At 42.6% G+C, this 17090-nt stretch overlaps 7 protein-coding genes across 7 annotated transcripts; 3 read left to right on the top strand and 4 right to left on the bottom strand.

Annotated features, from left to right (window-relative positions):
• Nucleotides 1-607: 607 nt before the first annotated feature.
• EAF01_004356 (uncharacterized protein) lies at nt 608-1330 on the top strand (the record flags this gene model as incomplete). Its single annotated transcript, XM_038912610.1, has 1 exon — nt 608-1330. The coding sequence occupies one exon, from the start codon at nt 608-610 to the stop codon at nt 1328-1330; it is 723 nt and encodes a 240-aa protein (XP_038772294.1).
• A 285-nt stretch (nt 1331-1615) lies between these two features.
• On the bottom strand, nt 1616-4273 carry EAF01_004357 (uncharacterized protein). The gene is made up of 4 exons (XM_038912611.1): nt 3917-4273; nt 3688-3863; nt 3282-3614; nt 1616-3223 (listed from the first exon to the last, which is right to left on the bottom strand). Exons 1-4 carry the CDS (start codon nt 4113-4115, stop codon nt 2240-2242), a joined length of 1692 nt encoding a protein of 563 aa, XP_038772295.1. The 5' UTR covers nt 4116-4273; the 3' UTR covers nt 1616-2239.
• Nucleotides 4274-7311: 3038 nt separating this feature from the next.
• EAF01_004358 (uncharacterized protein) lies at nt 7312-8746 on the bottom strand (the record flags this gene model as incomplete). The annotated part of the gene is made up of 5 exons (XM_038912612.1): nt 7312-7946; nt 8029-8089; nt 8152-8186; nt 8232-8475; nt 8600-8746. 5 exons carry the CDS (start codon nt 8744-8746, stop codon nt 7312-7314), a joined length of 1122 nt encoding a protein of 373 aa, XP_038772296.1.
• A 429-nt stretch (nt 8747-9175) lies between these two features.
• On the bottom strand, nt 9176-9829 carry EAF01_004359 (uncharacterized protein; the record flags this gene model as incomplete). Its single annotated transcript, XM_038912613.1, has 2 exons — nt 9176-9408; nt 9496-9829. The coding sequence occupies 2 exons, from the start codon at nt 9827-9829 to the stop codon at nt 9176-9178; spliced, it is 567 nt and encodes a 188-aa protein (XP_038772297.1).
• A 575-nt stretch (nt 9830-10404) lies between these two features.
• On the bottom strand, nt 10405-11836 carry EAF01_004360 (uncharacterized protein; the record flags this gene model as incomplete). Its single annotated transcript, XM_038912614.1, has 2 exons — nt 10405-10781; nt 10873-11836. 2 exons carry the CDS (start codon nt 11834-11836, stop codon nt 10405-10407), a joined length of 1341 nt encoding a protein of 446 aa, XP_038772298.1.
• Nucleotides 11837-12314: 478 nt separating this feature from the next.
• Nucleotides 12315-14867, top strand: EAF01_004361 (uncharacterized protein). The gene is made up of 5 exons (XM_038912615.1): nt 12315-13124; nt 13183-13271; nt 13329-13661; nt 13711-14262; nt 14336-14867. The coding sequence occupies exons 1-4, from the start codon at nt 12578-12580 to the stop codon at nt 13840-13842; spliced, it is 1101 nt and encodes a 366-aa protein (XP_038772299.1). The 5' UTR covers nt 12315-12577; the 3' UTR covers nt 13843-14262; nt 14336-14867.
• A 309-nt stretch (nt 14868-15176) lies between these two features.
• Nucleotides 15177-16609, top strand: EAF01_004362 (uncharacterized protein; the record flags this gene model as incomplete). The annotated part of the gene is made up of 3 exons (XM_038912616.1): nt 15177-15467; nt 15569-16321; nt 16562-16609. 3 exons carry the CDS (start codon nt 15177-15179, stop codon nt 16607-16609), a joined length of 1092 nt encoding a protein of 363 aa, XP_038772300.1.
• Between the last annotated feature and the right edge of the window lie 481 nt (nt 16610-17090).

A 17090-nucleotide genomic window follows, 5' to 3' on the forward strand; every position in this document is an offset into this window, starting at 1 on the left:
TCTTTATTATTGATGGAGGGAGGGGAAATTATTGCCAAACAATCATCCGATTTGTAAGCGGTGAAGGATGGAAGTGAAAGATCACGTGCACAAAGATCACCAATTGCTTTGTTCCAGCTGACTGTCGATGAGCTTTGAACCATCGAAGCTCTGCGGGGTTTACTACTAGTGTCTTTTTTGAATATCATGAGTATGGTGGTAGTAAACGTTCAGATATTCTATTTCTTATTTCAATTTCCATTTCATTCTTATTTACCTCTTTAACGTTTGTATTCCATCAAGATTCATTCCACAACAATTCACAACAAATAATTCGTCCATCTCCATCTCCATCCCCATCACACTAAACCCAAAAGAACCCAAAATCCGGGGAAAGGAATCAGGCGAACAAATCCCTTCCAGAAGCTTTCCAACCCCAAATCATCAAGATCAACAATCATACCACTACCATTCGATTTCTCATTCGACTTTGCTTCTCCCTTCGTTCTTTTCCTTACCTTCACTCCCCGATACCTCTTGTACCATCACTGCAATCATATGTATACCACGAACAATTAAACAACTACACAATTAAACAGCTAATCAATCCTCAATAAAATCCACAACCATGGTCAAATTCTTCGAATCCTCTTACTCTTACGATTACTCCTTCCCTGCTGTTACATTCGCCTACTTCCTTCGTTACCCAAATCCACATAGCACACATGTGCTCTCCACCGATGTGATTTCGCGCACCGTGTGTCCCGAAACAGGTCGTCTGCGTACTTTGCGCATTCATCGCAAATCCACTCGATTGCCATCCGCAGTTCTCAAACTCTTACCCAAAAGCGTTCTCGGCAATGTGAGAAGCGATAGAAGCGAATCATATATTCTAGAAACTTCGGAAGTGGATATCAAAGAAGGATGGATGAAGACGGAGAGTAGAAACCTGGATTGGACAGGTATTTTGAGTGTAGTGGAAAGACAAGATTTTCACAGAGCAGCAGATAAGGAAGTGCGCGAGGAAGAATTTATTCAAGGCTCGGGAATGACGGGTGTGAAGACGCAGGTTATGTTTCGCAGTCGACTTGGTGATCGGTTGAGGGCGATGAGGAAGGGGGAAGAAAGCGAAGAAGAGAAGAAAGGATGGTTGGCGAATTGGAGTACCAAGGGAGTGCAAAGAAGTATCGAGGCTATTGCTAGTAGGAAAACAGAAAATCAATTGGGAAAGAGTAAGGAGGGAATGATGGTTGTGTTGGAGAGAATGCGAAATGGTGGGTTGGTGGGGGTATTGGATGGAATGAGGCGGGATAGAGAATTGATGTTTGCGGGCATGGAGCGAAATATTTGAATGATGAAATATGAGATATGGGGTTACATATGACGATAGCATAAGGATGGAGGATGAACATTTACCAGATAAGGCGAGAGGACAGCAGTGGGAAAAGAGATGAGAAAACGCTCTATCACGATCGTGATCACTCTACACTTTCATTAGGCGGCGGGCCTTTGTATCAAAGCACACAAGTAAACATACGGGAGCGAGGAGTTTTTGGGGGACGATTAGCAGGCGTCTTTGAGATAGTCCACTCTCATTTGATTTTATCACATTGTATGAAGAATATATCAAAATCTGAATAGCTTTGCTACCTTACTTTATGCATAAACCTACTTTTGCCGTGTCAGTCTTATGCATTATCAATCCAGTAAACGGGGATCATTCGAAGAATATCTATACAATGTCGGAGTGACATGTGAGTCTATGAGTGAGGCGAATCTATTGGCCTGATGTATCAAAACTCTGGAAACAATATCCCTCCTCATTCTAGGTGTCTTTCGGATCTCGACCTGACGGATTCAGGCAGGAAGACTGGACTTCCAAGATTATTGATCCCTCCTCTCCTTCGCACGGGCGGAACTCGCCTTTCGAAATCGAATTCTAGTTTAGCTCAACGACACTTCCAAATTCCACAATCTAGACCTATACCTGCTCTCTCCTCTCTGCCTTGATTTGGTTGTAAAACTGGACTGATTCTTTCTGAATCATGGCTTATTTTGTTCACTATGTGTACCGACAAGCTCCGTCAATATCCACAATCCCCAGAGCCTTCTACATAGTAAATCCGCATCACCGAGATAATTTTTCATCCTAACATTAAAAAAATCATTTCATATTTTCATTTCATCATACCCATTATAATCATGTCTCGTCTCTATCTATTCCTCCTCTCTCCTTCCACACACCCATTACCCATCCCATCTAAAATCGCATACCCCCAACAAACTCTCTCTTAATTGGAGGTCCCGTGCCATTTCCAAGCGGAGCCGTACTCTGCACGACATCTTCCTGCGTGGTAAATGGCACTGTGCTCGACAAACTATCGATTCTTCCCAACAGATACTCGAGCGTTCTATACGACGCACTAGGAGCATATTGAGGAACCATGTGACCGCTCAAATCGATATACACAAAAGTGAGGTTTCTTTCTGTGTGTGTTGTGCCCAAGACTCCGGAAGCTGCAAGCGTGGAATCGGAGAGCTCGGTGTGGTAGGGCACGTAGAAGGGATCGGAGGGCTTGCTTGTGAAACCTTGTTCTCCGCCCCATGTCATGTTTTGGATCATGAGGAGAGTGCCGTTGGCAATGAGGACCATGTCTAATGCGCCGTGACCGATAATGGTACGCTTGGAACGTTCGATGACGGAGGGAAGGACGGAGAGACCGGTGGGGAGAGAATTATCTGTTCCGTTTACGAAGACGTCGATGTTGGAGCATGTATCCCATTCGATCATAGGAGCGTTGATAGCTTTTTGAACATCGGTGCGGTTGAAATAGACAGAGGCGCCGGCAGGTAAATAGTAGTTTGATCCGGGGAATCCGAGGACATCCCAGAGTTGGGGGCAGGTGGTGGCTACTTGGTAAATGTCCCAACAAGGGTTTACGCTGAAGACTTCGTTGTAGATCAGATCAAAGACGTCGCATTCGTCAGTGGTAGAAATTCCATCGTCGCCTGTGCCAGGGAGAGCGGATGGGAATGGTCCAGGTGGTGGGTAGGTAAGGTATTTGGCGAGGTAATCGGTGTAGCCACAAGAATCAGATACATTATGGATTTGTTCAACGAAGGAATCATTGAAGGGGAAGAGACCACCCCAGTAATCAACGAATTGAACTGCGGGGATCTGTTCTTGAACGGCATCGTAAGAAGTAGAAGGGTCGTAGATCATGGTTGCTTCGAGGTTGTAATACTATTGATCATCAGCTTCAATTCATATTCAATTCTTCAGAAGATACGGGAGTACTCACAGTAGAAGTATCATTCTTGTTCAACATAGCATCGGCAATGTATGGAACATAGTATCCCGCATAAGATTCACCAGTGATAAAGACCTTTCTCCCTTGCAAAGCGAAAGTGTCGACGAAATTCTCCCAAAATCCGAGGAATTGAGCAGCGACATCTTCTTCGCTAGTAGCAGTAGGTACACCCCGCGAGAAACCAGTACCAACGGGTTGTTCGACCCAAACAACATTGGTAAGGTTTACCCAGGTCCAAGGGTTCTGAACAGGAGCGTAGGTACCGTATTGCCAGATCCAAGGTCCGTTTTCTTGGATTAATCCTTCGAGAGATGAACATCCGGGCTGGGAGGATAATTAGTCAAATGTTGCGGTATATATATAAATGTACATATATGCAATCGGTGAAATCACTTACACCTCCATTAAGCCAAATGAGAATTTCATCAGAAGCCAATTCATTTGTCGATGGGTAGAACCAAAAGTATAATTCTCTCGTCTCATTTGCGGCTTTTGAAATTGGCAACAAACCAGCATATGATTCTCCGACATCGAAGCTGACATCTGGGATAGCGGAACCATTCACACTGAATTCTATCAAAGCTATTAGTGGGTTTCCTATAATGCTGCATTCGAAAAACACTTACTAGCAGTGGAATTGGTCAAGTATGGAAAACTAGCATCCCTCTTCTCATGTTTCTGCTCCCTCCTTGGAGTCGTGTCTCTAGCTTTATGGGTTTGCTTGTCCTTCTTTCCAACATGCCTCAAACTTCTTCCAGAGTGAAGAGTGGCGTCGGCGATTCCACCTGCAATGGCAAGAGTCGAAACTACAGTTGAGAAACGCATCTTGACGGATCACTCAAGTCACAAAACTTGGATCGTATGATAATATTGCGAATAACAAAAGTAAGCGTTCAATATGTGGGATCTGGGAGAGCTTTAAGTATTTTCAAAGCTGCTATCCAAAAAGTAATGAGAGCTTAGAGCTATCAGAGCTATCATGTCATGGAAACTTCATGATTATGACGATGTGGAGGGACTAGTCTTAAATCATGGTTCTTGAACTAATCCAATCAAGATTCACCAGCCTTTCACCGTCCCTTACTTACGATGTAACCCAGTCTCAACCTATGATATCGAAGACATGACATGAATTGACATGGTGTCGAAAGGTACAAGGCGGATGGATTGAGCGCTAGTATATCTTTCCTCCTTTTTGATAAACTGGAGATATCAAAAAATCAAGATAGGCTCGGTTCCCGACTTTAGTTCTCTTAGTCGCCGCGGGCCTCTGCGCACCTGCCTGTTAGAGTTTAGTGATTAGCTACTGATTCACCAGTCAACCGTTATGGTTTGATAGACCCGATGATATCAGTAATGAATATTTTGCTCATCATGTAAATGAATCAAGATGAATAGGAAAAGACGCAGATAGGAAGTCACGGCATCCGCCTTGGGCCTGTCTCCCTGCCTCCGCCATTCTCTTTGATGTATACTCATGAATTGAAGATTTATCAATCATCTCGAGAGACGAAATACAGCCAGATGCATAGAACATATCCCGCTCTGTGCATATTTTCAGGTACGATAAGCTCAAACCAAAGTCAACCCCAATCTATTTCTCGAGAAAAAGTGGATTTTACCAGCCTGCGAGCATTGATAGACTAGACCTTCTATCTTCAGGCGAGGCCGCGAATATCACGAACACCAATAGAAAAATTATGAGTTCATAACACAATCTTGACATGAGAATATCGCGTCAAGTTTCATCATATCATCATCTTGAAATAATTGAGAGGTGTACTTCAGTAGAAGATTGCCCAAGTGCGGATGGTTGCATGAATATGCTTGGCAGATATATGCATAAGCGATTAATAAGGTTGTTCTGTTCTATTTTGTTCCATCGGCTTGTATTTGATGGTGAGTTTTTTGACACGTTCGAAGAATTACTTGAATTCTTTTCTCTATTCTCTTCAAGCTTCCTCGAGGGTTCCAAGCTCTCTCTGTTCGTCACCTACTCCATAGTAAGACAATGAGCTCGCATATTCTTCCAAGTTCCCAACTCAAGAGACAATAAGTACTTCGTAGGTATCGTATTCATTCGCTGAACGCTAGCAAAGATGACTACTTTTAGGGCCGATTAGCTTCCTTTGTAAATGGGGTAAAAACACTCCGAAATAGTATGATCCAATAGAAATCCAAGGCATTTAACAAACACTCTATTAAACAAATAAATCAAGCACTTCTAGTGATTTTCATAACCTTATTAATCTACCCACAATGAGCTTAAATTCTTAATTCTTGCTAGTATTCAGTGAATTTTCCAAATGAATACGATTCACCGGATAAACCGCTATATTTAAATAGACTATCGGTATCTCTGGGAGTTCCAAGGTTGAACTGGAAGATAACTCTAATAATCAATGGATTTCAAATATTTCAGACTAATAGTTATAGCGGACCAATATAAACGATGACCTCGGGTGTTTGAAATATCTGGAGCTAAGGAATGTGGCTGCGCAAATGCGATTTGCTATCATACAAATGGCAGTAACAACAATAATGCTATGGATGACAGTGAAAAGCTATGAATGACAACAACAATACCGGCAAGAGATGAGAGACTGAACCCGTCCTGATATTTCTCCACGAAGGTTTATTTTCTGCCCAGCAGTCAACTCCTTCTACGGATATTGGCTTAGTAGTAGCTATCACGTAGCCACTTCCTTACTATTGCATTTCTGATTAACTCCCACATTTGAAAATGACAGTATTTGTCGGGGTAGGTTCTTCGTTTCAACGTCAAGATTGAAGAGCTATCTTTCGAGGGTTGGCCCATGATACCACAGTACTTGTAGGAGGAAGTTGATCTGAAGGGGTGAATGAAACTGGATATCTGAATCGCTAAGCCACGAAGTTGATGTGCTTATGGGTATTCAAATGACCTGAATTCACTAATTTGCTCATCCTAATGCTTCTTGTTTTAATTCACCATCATAGAAATGCCCAGTCTCTAGAGTGTATGATCAAGTTGATCGGATCAAGAGATGGGGAGTTGGAAGATGGAAGAAAGGTGAATTTGATCGGCCTCGAATGTATTTCATGAAAGTGCAATACTGCGCAAGTATGCCAGTTGCAATCTCGAACTTGCACAATGCCATGTCACTTAAGTAATACTGTCTTCCATCTCCTTTTATTGTGTAACATCATGTATTCGGAAAGTGGGCCGGGGTTTGGCACTGTCGTTGGCTACAGTTTATTGACAAAACACACCTCCATGACCGTCGAAATCAATCAGTTTGCCCCAAGAAAGATTCCAATTGTGCTGCCGATCGAACCTCATTCTATAAGACCCTTGCAATTTCTAGAAAGCTACCATAACCCAAGCTCGAACAACTATTTACATACCTATCTATCCACAAACCATCTACACTCTACTAACCCATCGCACACCCACCTTCTCAGGACTTCTCATCTGCAACAACACAACAATAACAATATCCTTCACCACACTCATTACCCTGTCCTTTGCTTCTTCCTTTGTTTTCCCCTCCTCTCGCACAATCTCCACCCGGTTTCTCTTAAACAGCGCAACCATCGCCGCTACAAATTCTACTTGGCTGAACTTCTTACCAGGACATGTTCGGATCGAATCAGACCATGGTTGGTATGATCCTTTGGGTGGAATGCGAATATATTCACGTTCTACGGGTGATGACTGTGTGTTTTCGGTTTTCGCTAAGACCCAGCGTTGGGGACTGTAAGATTAGGGAGTCGGAATCTTTTTCTAACAACAGAATATACAAGAAATAAGGTAAGCATACTGCCATTCGAGACAATTATTACCCCAGTACCGCGGGTGTGAGTGTAGGGCGTTAGAATTCGCAATAATGCGCGTGTCGGGCGGAATAGTGATGGTTCGACCATCGACCGTAAGCGGTTGTGGCCTTTCGAAAGTAGATTTGCAGGTACCGATGAGTAGATTGTAGAGTCTCATAGTCTCTAACCAATTCACACCATTTCTGTTAGCATCGTCCTATCTTTATTTGAATGGTGAGATATTTACTATTACGGCAAGACATCTATTTAATCTCGGATATATTTCCTTGAAATCCCATGTCGATGACATATCGTTCGTGATAATAGCATTCATTTCCTTCGAGATCCAATCTTGAACTTCGGGATGCGCAGCGAGAAGATAGATTGTCCAGTTCAGTACAACGGCCGTCGTATCATGGCCTGCAAAATTATAAACAAACAAGTTTGCATAGATTTCCTCTTCGGTGAGCCCTTGAAAGCCACTTGGAGCAGAGCCGTTTGAACTTAATTGAGATTGTTCTTTGGAAGCTCTAAGTAAAGAACTTGTAAACGTCGCACTTCTAGGTTTCCCATGCGCGATGGCTTCTTTTTTATCCTTCAGCATCTCTGCCATGCAGAATTTAAAACCAACTGTTGCTTGTCCAATTCGCTTCCACTTTGGTGGCCAGGATAACTTAGAGACAAGTTTAGGACCAAGCACAAGGATAAGAAGACAATTCTCTAACACAAGAGCAAGAGAGTCTCGGTACTCAAAAGTCTGTCCTGCTTCTGGCTGTTCGGTAGATCTTTTGAATGAGGATGATTTCCCAAATCCCGCTCCAGATAAAACATGGAGTGAGAATGTACGGGTATCCTTATCTGTTCGTGTAATGGGACCATTCGGAGATTCCAGAATTGCAAACTCTCATCTGCTTGCCTTAAGCCCTCGATCCAAACTAACCAGTTATTTTTATCATTGAATGGGGCACTGGTAATTTTGCGTTGACGCTACCAATCTGGACCTACAGCCTGAGATCAAGTCAGCTCTAGTAGCTCACCAATATTTGATAACATAATCACCTACTGTCGAGACATTAGGTCCGAAACACGAGAGAACCGCTGTGACGATTAGCCCTCAAGCACAACATAAAGACACGATATCACTCTGAAGCAAATCTGGAGGTCTATCAAAATCATCTTTGCGTTTGAAAACTTCATTGACTGAATCGGAATCGCAGAGATATAACCAGTCATGACCAGCTGAGACGTGAATTACTGCACTACCAAGCTTTTGGTGCATCGCGTACTTGTCTTTGAACTCCCAGCCCGGCGTGCTATACCGAACGATATCACAATCGCCGAATACAGCTTTCACAATAGGAAGGACGATGCCTGATGCGGGAATCCACTTGACAATATATTAGTAACACCCTCATATCAAGGATTTCGGAGTAAGGGTATAGAAATATCACACGTTGTCTAGTGATAAGAGCTCGTATGTTAGGCGACAAACGAAATCACATGTGACTCACTACTGGATTGTCACCACTTGCAATGAGGTTCCTAATGGGAATTCCAATCGTCCGGGCAATCCTACAGTTCCTAACCAGGCAAACACGATTCCAAATGGCAAAGCGTACAGGTAGGAGAACCACCAGTGTAAGCACCAAAGGAGCCATGACGCTTAATGCTGAACACTCGAAAAAGGAGAGAAAAAAAATTGGTGACGAAATGAAACTAGAATCTGAGAAGTATCCATAACTTTCTCTACCCTTATATGTCCAACAGTAGCAAAATTTTCATGGGCATAAGGGCACAGCACGTTGGAACCAGTGTAGCTATACCATTGGCTTGAGAGAGATAACTACCAATATTTAAAATAGTTGGAATTTAGAAATTGATTCTCGCAGCAATCTAACTGCGTACGACAAACGCGAGGTATCTCCGCTTTGAAGAAAGAGCTGGTCATAATTCGTACACTTAATATCCCTATATAAATCGTGGATTAACTTACCTCAAAACTGGACCACATCCATTTGACACTCTTCGCGAGTTATATAGCATATCTCGTATCATAGCTCAAAATGATTGCTATCGTATTAATCATATCATGCTTGAGCTCTAGTCGTACACCAATATTTATCACTCTCCTCCACAACCACCAAATCCATTTTGTCCACCGGCCCAATAATCTCAATATCCTTCTGCTGCCCCTCCAAAATATCTCTCGTATGCCATTTCAACGTGAAATTTTCTCGATTGCCCGGGCCCGTCAGACCCGCTAATTGTTCATTCGTGGCCGCATATACGATTCTTCCAATATGCGCCCAATAAATCGTCGCTATTTTTCCATCCAGTTACTAAAATCCCCTCAAAATAGACAGACTCGCAAGTGAAAACGTGAAAATACAAGTATGGTATAACATACCCGAACACATAGCACAAGGTTCCCACGTACTAACCAACGTACATCTCCACAAAAACTCTTTCGTATAATGCGAGTACGCTAATTTAGCCAAAGAGCTCTCGGCATGATTTACTTGATCGATGCTTTGATGTGTGAGGAGTACGGTTTCGTTATCGGGACCAAGTAGCACAGCGGCAAAGGGCCGTTTTCCTTGGGTGACGGCTCGACGTTGTACGGTAAGACAGGCGCTGATGCTGGCTTCGATTTGGGGGGTGGTGAGAGGGGTGCGCGAGGGAAAGAGATCGGGAGCAATAGCTTGCGCGGCGGAGGATGTGAGGGCGGCTTCGTGCGACATTTGGGGTCTGGGGTTGTTAGTGGGGAGGGAAATGGGATAGCATGGTTGGGTACCTGCAACGCTGTTGTGGACTTGGGTAAGTTCTAGAATGCGTTGCAGGTGGTGGAGGGCAATTGATGTTATATGCTTTTAGCTGTGGTTAGTAGAAGAGGGGTTGACGAGGGGTCGTTATCATTTCTAGCTAGGCGAGGCGAGCTCCGTGAAGGGGAAGATGGGATGGCCCACATTCGATTGTTCAAATGGTATATCATAATTAAAAATCTAAAAACAATTCTATCTTTTAAAAATAGGATATCTTGTTGAGGTTTATGGATAAAGTCATCTCCTCTTTTGACGAGTCCATTACTCATCAATTACCTATCACTTCAAGGTATGTCGGTGCGTTATCGAAATAATTAATGTTCGAACAACCTTAGGTGTTTGTCACAACGTTTTACGTGAGCTATCTCGAACAATAGTAGAATTCGTCTGGTCAAGGTATATCATTTAATTTCATTCATATCCATTGTTCATGGTAACTTTAAGTAAAACTGTCTCCTTTTCCAAACACCCTAAGTTCTCTCGTCGCTATGCTTTCATTCAATTGTTAAGATCCACCCATTGTCTTCACGTTCATTCTTTCCATTCAGTCCACCCCACAAGAGAATACCTCTGAAGTCAACATCGCTCATTGACGAACTTGCAAACCATCCACGCTCGCCAGGAACAAGCTTTCTGACGTCATCACCTTCGACGCCCTCAGAATCCGAAACGACTATTTGACTCCAAAGACCTTCACCAGTCTGTTGACCTAGTGCTTGCCAGGTAGCATCCTTGAAACTTGCCGCAGTCATGCCTTGAGGAGGACATTGAAATGCCCAAACATCACTCCAGAACCTGCCAGCTCCAGCATGGCCTTCACTACTTGGATCTTTCTCACCAAGTAAGAGAATCAAATATTCTCTGCCCATACCTAAAAAAATGTGAGCTTTCATTCTATGAATGGTATAGACAGGTTGCGTCTCAATGTAGTCAGAAAATGGTTACATAAAGTAGAAACTTACCAGTATTGATGGTATGCATGCCGGCAACACTTCTATGACCGGGATGTTTCATGCTCTCCTCTTCAAAGTTCAAAGTTTCCCAATCTCCTTTCGGAGTGATTCCCAATTCTCCCGAACCAGATTTGTCGTTGAAAGTTTGGAGAGCCAATTCTAAGATGTCAAGATAGCCACCTTCCTCACCCTCACCATTGAACCCGCCATATCGGTAGATTCTCTGCTTTGAAATTGCGAGCGATGTGCCACCTCTGGGCTTTCCTGGAGCAGAAGGAAATTCTTTCCAGGTACGACTTCGAACATCAAATGCCCAAAGATCATTTGTTCGTCCAGAGACTGGGCATCCTGCATGGACGAAAAATGTTCCATGACCACCTTGCTTCTCATCTGTTTGGGCACCTTCTGCGATTGTGCCAATCTTGGTTTCATCAATAGCCTGATCGAAGTCTGCACTCTTCATATTCGATGGTTCGGGTTTTTCGATAGCAACACTCGAATGATAAGATCGTGCAGCTGGAAATGGCGTACCAGGAGCTGGATCCAAGAAAGACCATTTATCTGTCCTAGTATCGTAGACCCAAACCCTGCCATTTTCCTCAAGAGGTTTCATTTCTGGGCCACCCCTTCCACCAAAGATAAAAATTCGTTCTCCGATGACTCCCGCTGTATGTCCTACTCTCTTTTCCGGAACCTCACCACCATTATGTGTAGGTTTGGCAGCAATAGCTCGATAGTCGGCGCTGGTGACTGTACCAGAAGGAAGGATGATGACATGCATATCATTGTCGACTGGTTCGCGTGGGTCGATTTCTCCTCCGAATATATATGCTCGACCTGCGACGACCGAGACACTATGAGATGATCTCGGGAGCTCCACCCCATTAATGCGATTCCATTTTGCTTTGAGGGGATGTGGATTCTGGAAGAGACCGTGAGTGATTTTTGCAGCTGTTGCACTAATTTCCATCATTTTGAACGTAGATTGAGATCGAGTAGAATGTCAAATAGCTCTTGATAAAGTATACGGGGAACCTTGGATCAAGACAGTTGTTGAAACGAGAACAATATAAATTTGAGGCTTGTATTATTTGTGTTTGAGACTTACGATATTGAAATGGGATAGCAACCGACCCTGAAAAGGAAATTTATTCACCAGTTACTTCGTATTCAAACATCAAAGGGACCAACCGCCAAGGAAAGTTGGTTCGAGATCTGAGGGGGATACGGGGGAGATACGTCAGTGGTAAAAGGGCAAAAGGGCAAAAGGGCAAAGAGAGCTCTAGGTAGGGTGTTGTTCATGGCATAGTAGTGGGGTAGCTCTGCTCTTTAGCTTCTTTGGCCCTTGATTTACCAGTAGTTTACCCGCCAGCCCGCCTGCATAGATAGATAGATAGATAGATAGATAGTACAGAAAATGAAATACCTTAGACAACATTAATAAAAGTCTGGAGTCTGTATAACTCACGCCTGAGAAACAATTGATTGACCTCTCCTCTCTCTCTCTCTCTCTCTCTATGCATATGTTCGTTTCATCACATCTGACTTGCTCTCATTTTCCTTATCAGCGAAAACGACGCTTGGGGTGACTACCCATTTCAAGTAATGCTCACAAGGAAAACATTCGCAACGCTCTTTCAAACGCAAACTTTCCTCAACTTCGCTGCCACATACCATTAATATTGTCGTCCTCCACCAGATTAACAGACGAGAGATGATATCCAGATCTATCTTTCGAAGTTCATCGCTTCGCAGCGCGATCGCGCATTCTTCCAACACTACCCCTCTCTTACAGCCATTGTCTGTCACCCAATACAAATTACCAAGATGGTCACATCCATCGATCAATCCATCCCATTCGCGAAGCTACCAAGGACGCAGGCAGAGATACTACAGATTTGATCCTAATGAAGCTCGAAATGCACGTCCTCTCTTGACCGAGCAACATATCAGAAACTTCACAAAACATCCTGCCTTACACTCATTTATAGCCCTATTAGCTGTTGGTGGTATATTGATTTATGTCAGCAATATCGAGGATGTGCCGGTCTCAGGAAGGAGGCGGTTCAATATATACAGTCATCAGGATATGGAAGCAGAAGGCCAAATGATGTATGAACAGATATTACGGCAGTATCACAATCATATTCTTCCCGATTGGGATAAGAGGACCCAGATGGTACAGAGAGTTATGAGTCGACTAATACCTGCAAGTGGTATCGACAACGTAAATTGGGAAGTAAATGTGATAGAGTCTCGAGGTGAATAGGAACCGGAACACCTATTTGAGATATTGATTAGCTTACCTGCCTTCCACAGAAATGAATGCCTTTGTTATACCGGGAGGCAAAGTTTTTGTCTTTACGGGAATACTGCCGATTGCTAAAACAGATGACGGCCTTGCTACAGTACGTCTTCTCCAGAAATTTCTTGTATTAACCTTTACTAACTTACAAATCTTGCAGATTCTTGGTCATGAAATTGCCCATAATATCGCAAATCATTCGGGAGAAACAATGAGTAAAACCGCGGTGTTTTATATGCCCTTACGGATGTTGTTTCGATTCTTGGATGCCACAGGTTATACTGGAGGTCTAGGTGACATATTGGGAGCTCTCGCACTTGAATTTGGCATGAATTTACCAGCATCAAGAAACCAGGAAACAGAAGCTGATCATATTGGACTGATGATCATGGCAAAGAGCTGTTATGATCCTCACGCAGCAGTAGGCGTATGGGAGAGAATGCAGGCCGCAGAGAAGAATGCTCCACCTGAATGGTTTTCAACTCATCCATCGGTAGGTGCTTTGATACTTGGTTAAGAATAGTAGGACTGATCCATAGCAGAACAACAATCGAATAACACAAATGCAAGAATGGATGTCTAAAGCGGAGGCTGCGAGAGACGAGAGTGGATGTGCTCCCACTACGAATCATTTCAAGAGCTTTCGAAATTCATATGGCGAGCTTTGGTCATGAGTATGATCGTTATGTTATGTGTGCACCTGTATGAGTACTTACAAAAAGGGGAGTTGCTTGAAAGTAATGGGATGGGTCGGAAAGCGCGAGGAGTTCAGCTGCCAGTGTGTGAATAGTTTGGGCACGAAACAGGATTTACTCTACTCCAATTATTAACAGATTCTTGCTAGTAAGTCTATTTTTCTACTGTCTTCACACCCCGACAGAGAACTGGTGAATAAGATTACGCAGCTACATCGGACACTTGTTGTAATCCATCAATACAGAACATGCCCTACTGAGTGCACTATTCACATTTTGACTTGTTTGTGGTCATCCCGCTTCATAATTCATTATCCGGGTTTAATCAAGTAGTAATTTTCCAAGCATGGAGTCTCTTAATGAGAAACTCTGATTTCACATTCAAAAGTGGCATAACTAGTGTCGAGTTAGATCATAGAACATGCTACTTTTTTTCCTGCTGGGCTAGTGCTGCGTAGTAACTGACATACATGCCTCGTATAGTATCTCTAGCGGGACACCGACAGTATACAATCTTTTCAATATTCAAAATTCACCCAGGCAATCATTATTTGGGATTGGAATTTGAATAAAGGAACTCATAAACTTCAAATCCAACAAACATTTTATATCATTTATATTTTGAATGAACATGTATATCACTAAAAAGTATTTAGAATATAAGTGTTTTCAGCGTATGATTATTTGGGTGATTCGATATCCCGGGGTTTCCATCCCTTCTAGAAAGTATTACATCTAGGATCGACTTTCTAAAAGGCAATACGTCCCGCTATCGCAAAAGAGTCTTGAGTTGCACTGCAGCCGCTAGATCACGTGCACGCCAGTGATACACACCGCTTCTGGCCTTATGAACGATTGGACCCAGATGATCGCATGAGGTATTGCGTGCATTCTATTGCGGGGTGGGTGTCTCTTTCAGAGTGGTCAACCACTTTGAGGTTACATATATTGGGTCCACACCGCTAGATATCACCCCGCGGCTACCCTTTCAATCAGTTTTTGGATTATTGCAAGTCTCGCCCCCGCTATATAAGGTAAATCACTCGTTAAAAGTGATGTATAGGATAGATGCCATGGCCCGATGGCCCCCGACTGAAACTTTCAGTGCTTGGCGAATCAATATGACATGATCATTATGATATTTCCTCGATGGGAACATGTAAGCTGTGTTACCGCGAGTCTCCATCTCTTATATCTCCCTGTATTTCCTTTGTCTTAAAAAGCTGTACCACCATTCTCTCAGCTTTTTGTTCTTTCTAGTGTCTACGCTTCTCACATATACCAATTCGTTTCCAGTCATTCATTAGAGCACAATGGCAGCTGCTGTCATGCATCCACTTTCAGCCATGGCTCTTGATAGAGAGATCATGGCTCCCTCTCCCATCTCGAACAATCAATCTAGACATGGTAGAGGTAAACATGGAGGAAGTATCTCCAACAATAAGAAGACTCGTCAGAGAGGCTACAGCATTATTGCGGAACGCGATTCTACTGTCACTCGAGCTCTTACCAAGCTTCTCAAGCGTTCAGTAGAACAGCAACAGGGAGAGGATTTAGAGAAGCTTGCCGCTGATCCTGAAGGCTGGTTCAATTGTGAAAAAGTTGTAAGTACAAACTACTTGAATTTAGACCTTTCTCGACGTCTGAATATGCTTGTCCAACAAGTTCGTCTTTTCAAGCATCAAATCATCTAATAGCTTCATAGCTCGATGATTTCAAATTCCTCGACCTCAGTCTCTCAGAACTTCAAAATCTCATTCAGTCTCCTACAAAATCCCGGTTCACCATAAAATCGATTTCCTCATCTGAGATCGAATCAGAATCCCCATCCAACTACCTTATTCGTCTCAACATTTCTTCCATTCCCACAACCACCACTTCTACAAATCTATCCTCCATCTCCCTTCAACTTCTCACCGCCTCAACCGCAGATCTACCAGATCTCATCGTTTATGAAACCTCGTATGCAAACTATTCCCTCATTCTCGCTTCCGGAGGTATCAAAAAAGCAGGCGGCCAAGCTTATCTCGCGTTCTCTAATATCTTCGTCTCATCTGATGGTACCGAGGCTCGAACCTCTTCATCCACTAGTAAAGATGATGCAGATGTATCCATCTACATCTCTCTCAAATCAACTCTTGAATCTCATCCCGAGATTAAATGGTATAGAAATGGTAATGGGGAGGTATTAAGCGAGGGAGATGAAGAAGGTGTTATTATTAAGAATGTGTGGAAAAGGGTCGTTGCGAGAAGAGCAGATATTGGGGTATTGTTTGAGAATGGTGTGGTGAGGAAAGAGGTTCCGGTGGGATTGAGGGGGAAGGGGCTAAAGGGGAAGAAGGGGGGGAGGGGAAAGGGAAATACTTGGAATAAGGAAATGAAGGAGAGGAGTGAGGATGAGGCGGAGTCAGTTAAGATTAAATGGGGGTTTGTTTTGGAAGGTTTGGATGGGGTGTTGGTTTGGAGGGGAGGTAGAATGGGATATAAGAATATATACATTATACTCACTTCAAAAGTTTTTCTTGATTATTTAGGTTTAGATCGATCGACTGAGCAACGCTGCTCTACTCCCTCACGTGATCATTACGAGGGAGTACTAAATATAATAGATGTATTTCTCACTTGAATATCAGATGTAACATTACATCGGGGAATGCAACGTTACTATAGCATTCATTACGTCACTTAGATATCATAGGAAGCATACTCCTCGAGAAGAGAACTCCCAGGTCTACATATCTTCTAGGATCTCTTCATTACTAGAATAAAACCCCTGAGACGAAGTAGGAACTGGGAACAAAGTGATAGGAGAAGTATTTGTTGGTTTGAGAAGGATACAAAAGACATAGCACCCACAGTTTCGTAGATCCTAAATGTCTATATTATATTCTATCTAAAAAACTAGTTAAGTTATAAGAAGTTATAGGTCTTTATATAGATGCTACAAAAAGAACTAATCTCTTCTACTTTTACTTGAAGCTATTATATCCCATATTTATTAAAGATTATAATATAGTAACTAATGAATTGAAGTTATTTACTAAATCCTAATGATTAGTATTTACATACTAAAAACTCTCTTTTTATAATATAGTTTATTAGTGGATTAACTATATTAATGAATTAGTTACTTTTACCTTAAATTACTATTTTATATTCAATATGTGTTTTCTTTATAATTAATTATGAAAATTTATTTTAAAAAAACATATATAATCTTAGTTATT

This window comes from Botrytis porri (assembly GCF_014898465.1).
Source record: "Botrytis porri strain MUCL 3234 chromosome Unknown BPOR_005, whole genome shotgun sequence".
In the NCBI taxonomy this organism is placed as follows: domain Eukaryota; kingdom Fungi; phylum Ascomycota; class Leotiomycetes; order Helotiales; family Sclerotiniaceae; genus Botrytis; species Botrytis porri.

Bases quoted from the DNA above. Each gene is read 5' to 3' on its own strand.
- EAF01_004361 (XM_038912615.1), top strand. From the start codon at position 12,578: ATGATATCCAGATCTATCTTTCGAAGTTCATCGCTTCGCAGCGCGATC. The intron at 13,125-13,182 runs GTGAATAGGAAC...TGCCTTCCACAG, and splicing joins AAATGTGATAGAGTCTCGAG to AAATGAATGCCTTTGTTATA. The intron at 13,662-13,710 runs GTAGGTGCTTTG...GATCCATAGCAG, and splicing joins GGTTTTCAACTCATCCATCG to AACAACAATCGAATAACACA.
- EAF01_004357 (XM_038912611.1), bottom strand. From the start codon at position 4,115: ATGCGTTTCTCAACTGTAGTTTCGACTCTTGCCATTGCAGGTGGAATC. The intron at 3,864-3,916 runs GTAAGTGTTTTT...TAGCTTTGATAG, and splicing joins CTTGACCAATTCCACTGCTA to AATTCAGTGTGAATGGTTCC. The intron at 3,615-3,687 runs GTAAGTGATTTC...TTATCCTCCCAG, and splicing joins TCATTTGGCTTAATGGAGGT to CCCGGATGTTCATCTCTCGA.